The sequence below is a fragment of the Oryzias latipes genome, chromosome 19 (genome assembly GCF_053564925.1).
Source record: "Oryzias latipes strain Hd-rR chromosome 19, Olatipes_Hd-rR_3.1".
Lineage (NCBI taxonomy): Eukaryota > Metazoa > Chordata > Actinopteri > Beloniformes > Adrianichthyidae > Oryzias > Oryzias latipes.
Genome location: NC_136255.1, coordinates 23,313,765 through 23,322,346, shown reverse-complemented (window position 1 = coordinate 23,322,346; position 8,582 = coordinate 23,313,765). Strand labels below are relative to the sequence as shown.

At 44.6% G+C, this 8,582-nt stretch overlaps 1 protein-coding gene across 2 annotated transcripts in view; it reads right to left on the bottom strand.

Annotated features, from left to right (window-relative positions):
• Nucleotides 1-389: 389 nt before the first annotated feature.
• Nucleotides 390-8,582, bottom strand: part of raraa (retinoic acid receptor, alpha a) — a 177,862-nt gene continuing 169,669 nt past the window's right edge. For both annotated transcript variants that reach the window (XM_011487934.4, XM_011487935.4), the window contains 5 exons: nucleotides 4,625-4,785; nucleotides 4,356-4,532; nucleotides 4,075-4,279; nucleotides 3,829-3,987; nucleotides 390-2,688 (listed from right to left, as the gene is read on the bottom strand). In XM_011487934.4, the coding sequence (XP_011486236.1) occupies nucleotides 2,492-2,688; nucleotides 3,829-3,987; nucleotides 4,075-4,279; nucleotides 4,356-4,532; nucleotides 4,625-4,785 (899 nt within the window). In that variant the 3' untranslated portion in view covers nucleotides 390-2,491. The remainder of the gene's footprint in view (nucleotides 2,689-3,828; nucleotides 3,988-4,074; nucleotides 4,280-4,355; nucleotides 4,533-4,624; nucleotides 4,786-8,582) is intronic.

Below are 8,582 nucleotides of genomic sequence, written 5' to 3'. Positions count from 1 at the left end.
ATCACTGATTTTAAATGTGGCATTTTCATATTAGTTGCTGAAAATAAAAGATCAAACATGACAGGAATAATACAATTCTTCTTTTTTGCTGCAGTAATAGTGAATCCAATTTTCCTCCAAATTGTAAACGTGAACAGAATTTAATTGCCTCAAATTATTGTTTTTGTCTTTCCAGCCATCCCTTCAGCAGATTGTATTTTGTTAGCCTGGAATAGAGTTTTAAGAAATTAAGGAACATTCTGGGTTACAAGATTATGACCTAATCTAGTTTTAATGAAGATTCTGATTAGTGCAGACAATCTCTAGTGGATGATCATTTCCTGATTAGAAGTTTCTAAGAGCTTATCACCAAGTGGGGCTGGCACAAGAAAACACAAGGGACACGCACATTTAATTATTAAATGTTGGTTTTATTATTTTTTATTAGATTTTTTTGTCTTTTTTTAAAGTTCCTTGATAATCTTGACAAAATTGCAACATATTCTTCTCAAACTGATGGTGTGTCTCTTGCTATTCCAGATTAGCTGTGGAGGGAAACGTTGTGCGCCGTTCTGGACAAGTAAATCCGCAAGGATGAAAGCAGCTTTTTTCTTTTTTTAACCGTACAAAAAAAACAAAAAGTAGGAGACGACTGCGGCGGGCCGAGTCTCTCTGCACCAGTCCTGGTCTGGCAGACCTTAACAATGCTGGGTGATTGTTTGTGTGTGCTGGAGGGAGGGAGGAATGGAGGGGATTCAAGGGGCTCAGTAGCAGAAATGTGTCCACATGTGCATTTGTGATCAGAGGCTTGGGGGGGGAAAGGTGTGGGGGGTGGGGTTTGCATCACAGATATACAAATAACAGGCTGAGCACACAAAAATGATTCCTTCCTGAGACATCGGTGCGTTTACAGTAAAGATGGTCCAGATGAATTCATGGTGAAGGCGTTTTTGGTGAAACAGTGAGGATCCAGCAAAAAAAAAGAAAAAGAAAAAGAAAAAAGAAAAGTCATTAGTTACTATCACAGGTTTCCAGGAATGAAAGGGGGGGGGGGGGGGTTGCATCCTATTTTGGGACCTTCACATACTGGCTTGAACAGCGATGTACACCGCTCCTCACATCTTCTCTTCAAAGCTTGATGACATCTATCGCACCAATTTTCTTTATGCTGCAGGGGTGAGGAAAAAAAAAAAAAAGAAAAAAAAAGCTATGCCCCAGCGGGAGTGCTACTCTGTCATCTACTGTACATAAAACACTTTTTTTTAAATTGAAAAAGGGGCAAAAAAGTTTACATCGTTGGCAAAAAAAAGCCACATTCTGAACAGCCAGTGATCTGTGAAATGTCTGTCCACTACTCTCTGTAGGACAAAAAACATGAAAGAACTTCCTTCAGTACAATGTGCTCAAAATGTATTTTCATGACTCACAAATCTATAAACAAAACACATAAAAGGCATTAAAAAAAACAGGTGAAGCCTAAAACTCTTCATAGTTTTAAAGAAATGAATACAGCTTATATACACAAACTTAAAGGCCACTTAAAATACACCTTAATAATGAATCTTCATTAATTTGATTTACTTGAAAGGACCTGTGACCATATAATACAACCACGTTCATACAATCAGTTTAATCATTTTTTTTCATTCTCTTGAAAGAAAACGACAAGAAAAAAGGGAAAAAAATTTGCAAACAGAACCAATCTGGAATAGGAGGTGATACTCACTGGTTTTCTGTGCACTTTTTTGTGTGTCTGTGTGATTTCATGTGCAGACTCGAGAGGAAATTCATGTTTTTTTTGTTGTTTTTTTGTTAATTAGGACAATATACAAACTGAAACATCTCTCTTATTACACTCGAGAGGTAAGAAAAGAATCAAACGGTGAAGGAATACAACAACTTCTAATCTCAGCTCAGTAAACATGTCCAACCTGAAATTCTGTTCTGGACATGCCCATCACAATAGTTCCTTAAGTTTTCTATATATATATTTATATATCTTCTGTACGAAATCTGTTTTTTTTTTTTATTGGAAAAAAAATAAAAAGACCCAAAGTCTTTGAGGAGTGAGGTCTTTTGAAAAAGTCCCTAAGCTGTAGTCTGCCTCAGAATACAACTAAAGAGAAACAAAACGAAAAGTGTCTGGTGTTTGTCAAGTCAGTCTGCGTTCAGAGTCCTTGTTCTGTTGTTTGTCCCGCTGTGCCGCGCTCAGCTCAGCTCAGCTCCCCGGATCCTTCAGAACCCGCCCACGCCTGTTTTCCATCAGTTCTTCGGAGAGAGGTGTAGAGGAGAGTGGAGGGGGAGGCGTAAGCAGTGTTTACGGTGTGTTCTCTCTGAGGCCCCCCACCGGCCGGCCGGGCCCGAACCCGCCTCACACCTGGTTAGAGCCCCGCAGTGCCCCGAGACAGATCGGGAAGGTGGGGACTTGCTGGGACAAGTCCCCACCGCCCCCCGTCAGAGTGCCGGCGTGTGAGACGGAGAGGAGGAAGGAAAATCTAACAGTGAGCCGCGACTACGGCGACTGGGTGGCGGGGCTGCTTTGGGCAGAGCTGGGGGACAGACTGGGACTGCAGCTGCCAGGGGGGGCGCCGCTGGGTCGGCCGCCCACAGCCCCGCTTTCCAGGCCCTCCGAGTTCTCAAGCATCTCCTGGATGAGAGGCGGCATGGAGCCGGGGATCTCCATCTTCAGGGTGATGACGCGCTCGGCTCCTGCAGAGAGACAGTCGGAAGAAATGGTTTCATAGTCAATAATGTCAAAGATTAGTTTCAAAACCTGATGAATGAAAACAGGGTTTTTAGCATGTTCTTACAGCATTTTCTGACGATGGAGGATATACAAAGAAGTTTAAGCTTAGAATTGCATTCCCGAGTATATTTTTATTTAAATTGTGAATCAGGGGCAGACGAAAAAAATGGTGTTTGGGGGAAACAGTCATGGAAACAGTCCCGCCCACTGATCAGAGGTAAATGAACTCTTGCCGCTCTGTAGAAACGAAACGATGTCTTAGAGAACGACGAAGGTTTTTTTTATTTTAAATTCAGCTAAAAACAGCATATTGTATATTTTCTCCACTATATAGCGCACTTAAACGCCTTCATTTCTTTTTTCCCCAAAAATAATCCTCAGCGTCTCATATATGAATTATTTCTGGTTGTGCTTCCTGTCAAAATGTGTTTTTTCTTTTGCGAGATGCAGTCAGACTGAGTTTGTGTAGTCCCAGCAAAGTTTGTATTTAGTGGCATAACATTTTTTGGTTTTTAACTTGTCCTGTCCAACAACTGAGCAAACAGATGAAAGCTGAAGAAGGCCTTTTGTGTTGGACAGATTTTACTATTACAATAAGTGCTTATGTATCTTCGGACAGCCAAGGTGTATATTTGTAGAAGCCCTTTTTCATTTTTTTAAATTTTTTTTTATTAAATTTTATGTTTTAAATATATAGTGTCTTTTTTACCACTTTTGCTATTTGTATGTCTTTTTTGCTGCTGCTGACAAAATAATTTCCCCATCGTGGGATAAATAAAGTCTTATCTTATCTTACTAGTCTGGTTATTTTGCATGATGCAAATAAGGAGTTAAAGGGATAGTTGACACGCTGATGCGGCTAACATGTAGCGTGCTACAAACAATTACCAGAATTACTGCAAATGGAGTTAATAAAGTCTGACTTTTCTCTGACTCCTTTGTCACGCATAATCCGCCTTATATATGACACACGTTCAAAAATAGACCTTTCATTGTCGGTGCGTCCTATCGTGCAGAAAATGCGGTGATCGTAATTGAAAGACCGCCTTTCAATTATGATCACCGCATTGATAACAGCTAAAAAAAATGATCAGAAAACAGACCTTTAGCGCTGATGCTTCTCAGGTCGGTGATCTTCATCAACATCTTGGGGAACATGTGCGGTTTGTGGGGCCTTCTCTTCCTCACGTAAATCTTCAGCGCCTCCAGAAGTGGCTCCTGCAGGACGTCCACTTTGTCTGCCTCTTCCAAGTCCTGCCGATCTGTGAAAAAAACAAAACAAAAAAAATGAAGTGATTGAACTCCGTTTATGGACTTTGAGTGGGCGGGGAAACTGGAGGTTGTAGTACCTCCACACAGCAGGCAGATGGCGCTCAGCAGTCCCGTCTCTGCATCGTCCATCTCCAGAGGGAGGAGTTGGTTGGCGAAAGCGAAAACCAGGTCCGTGAGCGGGCCGAAGCCGGCGTTGTGCATCTGGGTCCGGTTTAACGTGAGTCCGTCGGAGAAGGTCATGGTGTCCTGTTCCGGCGTGTAGCGTGTGCAGATCCGCAGAATCTGAGGAGCACAGACGTGTTTTGACGCTGCGGCGTGATTAAATAAAGAGCATTTTTGAACGTTTCCGAGTTTGTACCAGAATGTCCAGACAGGCGGCCTTGAGCAGAGTGATCTGGTCAGCGATGGTGAGCGTGGTGAAGCCGGGCAGCTGCTTTGCAAACTCCACCGTCTTGATGATGCACTTGGTGGAGAGCTCGCTGAACTTGTCCCACAGGTCAATGTCCAAGGAAACGCGGCGTTCTGAGCTGTTAGACTGCAAATCCAAACGTTTTCACAAATCAGTGCACTCCTGAAAGTAGTAAAAAAAAATAAAAACCTCCAGATGCGCCGGTTTGTGCTACTGACCGTAGTGTATTTGCCCAGCTGGCAGAGAGAGGGGAAAGTTTCCTGATGTGCCTTGCGAACCCTGTCGATCATCTGCTCCGTGTCGGGACTCAGCACGTAGCTCTCCGTGCACTCCTGCTTCTTCTCATCCTTCTTCTTCTTGTTCCTGTCATTCCTCACCGCTGCAGAAGGGGAGACAAAAAAAAAAAAGCCCATGCTCTAGACATGCATCCGTACATCACAGCAGACGTGGTGAAATCACTTTTGACACATTTCTGTTTCGCTTTCAACGCTTTTCTACGACTCAACGCTCGTAGATGGGAGATTTACGGACATGGTTTGGAGGAAAAACTGGGAGAGAAACGGCAGCTTCATCTTAATGTTGCGAGACAGCGCCATCCAGGAAGTGCTGTTGTGAGGGACAGGAGGGTGGGGGGGGGGGAGAAAAATCTCGACATGAACCTCTGTTTCCCTCTGGGTGATTTGGCTGAAACCAGTGTGCTCGCTCCAAATGACAGAAAAGCCCCAGGCGGGGGTGTTTAGCATCGAGATCTCATTACGAGCTCGATCCATTTCTCGCAGCCCATCCACGCCGGCTGTGACGCGCCCGTGTGTGTTTGTGCTGAGGCTGGGGGGGTGGGGGGTGGACTGGGGCGAGACGGGGGTGCCGGTTGATAAATAGAGGTGGGGAGCGGAGCTATCCATAAGGCTGACAAGTTGCCACAGCTTTCATTAGGGGTCCCAGCTAATCTAATAACATAATATGACAAATATCCCACCTCTAATGGTTTTAAGAAGGCTCTGCTGCAAGAAAAAAAAAAAAAAAAGAAGCCTGGCGGCTCCTTCTCTCTGCTTATACAGCTCTCACTGTCGTCTCCCATAGTTTGCTTCATAATTGCCTACCCCCCCCCCCCCCCCCTTTTTATATCATCCACTGTTCCTAATATCATCGAAGGTCAGGGGCGTCTTAATCCCAACCTTGACGGCTGAGGTTGTTCAGGCTCAGGGTGACAGAGAGGCCTGGACCGAGGCCGGCCGAGGTGGGGATGGGGGGGGGCACCAAAGCGAGGCTGCACATTCATCAGGCCTCCCTTCCTGGGAGAACATTGATGGAAGGATAAAGGCGGGAGAGGGGGGGGGGGGTGGCTGATCCTGCATTACGTTACAGATAAGCAGCAGGAACCTAAAGAAGCGTCTTTATTGACACCCATCAAAAAACAACAACAAAAGGATGGAAATCCCCCCCCCCCCCCCCCCCCCCCCCCCCCCCCCCCCCGAAGGTCGCAGACGCGGTCCAGCCGAGGAACACCCCGTTTCACCAGAGCCGGCTTTGGAAGCCGGTTATGTAAAACTCCAGTAAGCTGCTCAGCAGATCTGGGCCAGCGCCGCTTGTGGAGCTGATTTGGATTCAGTTGGTGATGGTGAGAGGGGAGGGGAGGGGAGGGGAGGGGGGGGGGGGGGCTGCAACGGAGTCCATGTGCAATTAATTCACAAATAAAAGTGGGGCATCCCTGGTGCCCAGACATTACCGGCACTGACAAATTGGCAGCACAATCATAAGCCGCACAACACAGTTTAATGAAGCCATTAAAGAACTATTAGGCATGACTGCCGATCTGTCATGCTGAATTGCCACATGCAATAACTTGGGGGGGGGGGGGGGGTTCAAAGAAAGAAATATGGCTCCGATTTTTTTTATTGTTTTTGTTGAAGCTGGGTTTTTTTAAGCTTCAATCAAGCCTACGGGACTCTTTTTTTTTTTTTTTTTTTGCAGATTTCAAGACGGCTCCAAACGACGGGAGGACAGAAAACGGTGGCGGCGTTCGTTCTCGTCGTGGCTTTCGCCGCTATGCTGTTTGTGTGGAAGACAGAGGGAGGTGGGCGGACTGGGATAATTCGTGTGTGGAAAATTAAAGCGCTGGCAGCTCGTCCATCACACAGATTAAATTCAACGGAAAGATAAAAATGTCAACGTTAACCCCCCCCCCCCCTTTTTTTTTTTTTTTTTGCTCCTGCAAAGCCTTCATCGGCAGTTCCTCATTCCTCCTACCCCAACTCCAGATTTCATTCTCGCCCACACCCCCTTACAGCCTTCATCCTGGGCCGGGACTCTGCCGCCTTCGCCTGCCGCTGTCCTCGCTTTGCAGCGCTCTCCATCACCCTCTGCTTCATCTCATTGAACTTTTATTACTTTTTCTACGCCTGCATGGCACCTTCCTCGAGGAACATATGAAAACTTTGTGAGTTTGTCAAATAAAAGGAGAAGAGAGGCGGCTTTGAACTTCAACAAACACGGGGAGGAAGATGTGCGTCTGTGTCGCACCGTCATCCATAATGCATAAAAAAGGACTTAAGATAAAAAAAAATGTTTCAAACAAGAGAATATAAACCATCCTCTGCTGAAATGTCACAAAAACATCATCTGCTAGAGATTATTTGTCTATTAGCTGCTGGGATTGCAAGCAAAAATTGGCCTTCACCTTGATGCTTTGATGTTGAGACGCCTGAAGCTTTAAGTAGAAAGCTAAGATAAAAGGGGAGACAGTTTTGCATCTAATGATCCCTTAAAGACACAGAAGTCCCACAGAAGGGCGGATCTGTACCTCGCCAAGATCAAAATGTGCATAAATGAGACTGTACTTCCTCCTGAAGCGATCTACATCCACAGCAAAACCTGAGGACATCCTCTGCCTGATCGGAAGTTTGATACGTCAGTGAAACCTGAAGACAGGACACTGGTTTAAATGAAACCAGTCTAGTATTATTGGATAAATGTAGGTTAAAGATATGATTTCCCCTCAAGGTTTTTTGTTTTGTGTCCGCTGCCACAGTCAGCGACTTGTTGTTGGACCATTTGGGGGAAAAACATCCAAAGGTTTTTAGGGTAAAAACGCCCAACGAAATGACTGAAAGCTAAAAAAAAAAAATGATTGGACTCTACAAACTCTGGAGATCCTAATTACGGCGATGAAAGCACTGCTAATGTTTTAGGGAGCTCAGATGCTAAGTTTCCTCTGAAAATCCCAAAGGACTTTGTGTTACAATATGCTCATGAAAGAACAGAGCAAATACATTGTCAAACACGGCAGTGGTAGGGTAATGGTTTGGACTATGGACAGAAAAAGGCAAAGAATGCCTTTTTACGGTAGAAAAGTGAGGAAGAGGAGGGGACGTTTCGTGAAGAAGTGGACTCCAATTTGTTAATTTAAAAACAAATCTGTTAATTTTGTCCATTCACTGAACACCAGACTCAGGGAGCGGCGTCACCCACAGAAAACACTTTTACTTCTGGCTTCAACCAAATCACCATTTATTTGCTATACAGACCCCGCCATGTTGGAACCAGAAGTCATCAGTAAGCAGTGATTGGTTCGGGTTGGTCTGAGCCATCGTTTCTATGGCAACCACTCTCACCAATCACGAGTGAGTCCACACCACTTGAAAGGAGGCTCAGGAGAATCTGTCAATCAAACATTTGAAATGAGACCGCCCACTTTAATTGAGGTCTGATTGGTCAGTTTATAATTTGAATAACTTGCACTACAGAAAAAAAAAATATATAAAAAAGGTAAATTATCAAAAACGTGTTTAAAAGAGGTATCAGAGCAAGAATGGTTCTTCTGACACTAGAAGGACTGAATAACAGCCGTTTCTTTCTAAGTCTATGGGATTTTGGCTTCTTGGAGCCAGCGGGTACTTCCTGTTTGGAACATCAGGGGTGAGGGGCCATTCACTCCAGTTCTCATATGCAATCAATGATTACATCACATAATCAACCACGCCCACTTCTAAAGATTGACCGATCCCCACCAGAAGTGATGAAAAAAAACTGACAAGTCCAGAACCTGAGCTACAAGAAAGAACGTTGTTGTTGAACATCTCTGTGTAAGACCAAATGTCTGCTGTGTGCCAAATGAAACTAAGAAACCGTTCCTTCAAACTCAGCTAGATTTGTTCACATCAGGGTCTTTTTAAAGTA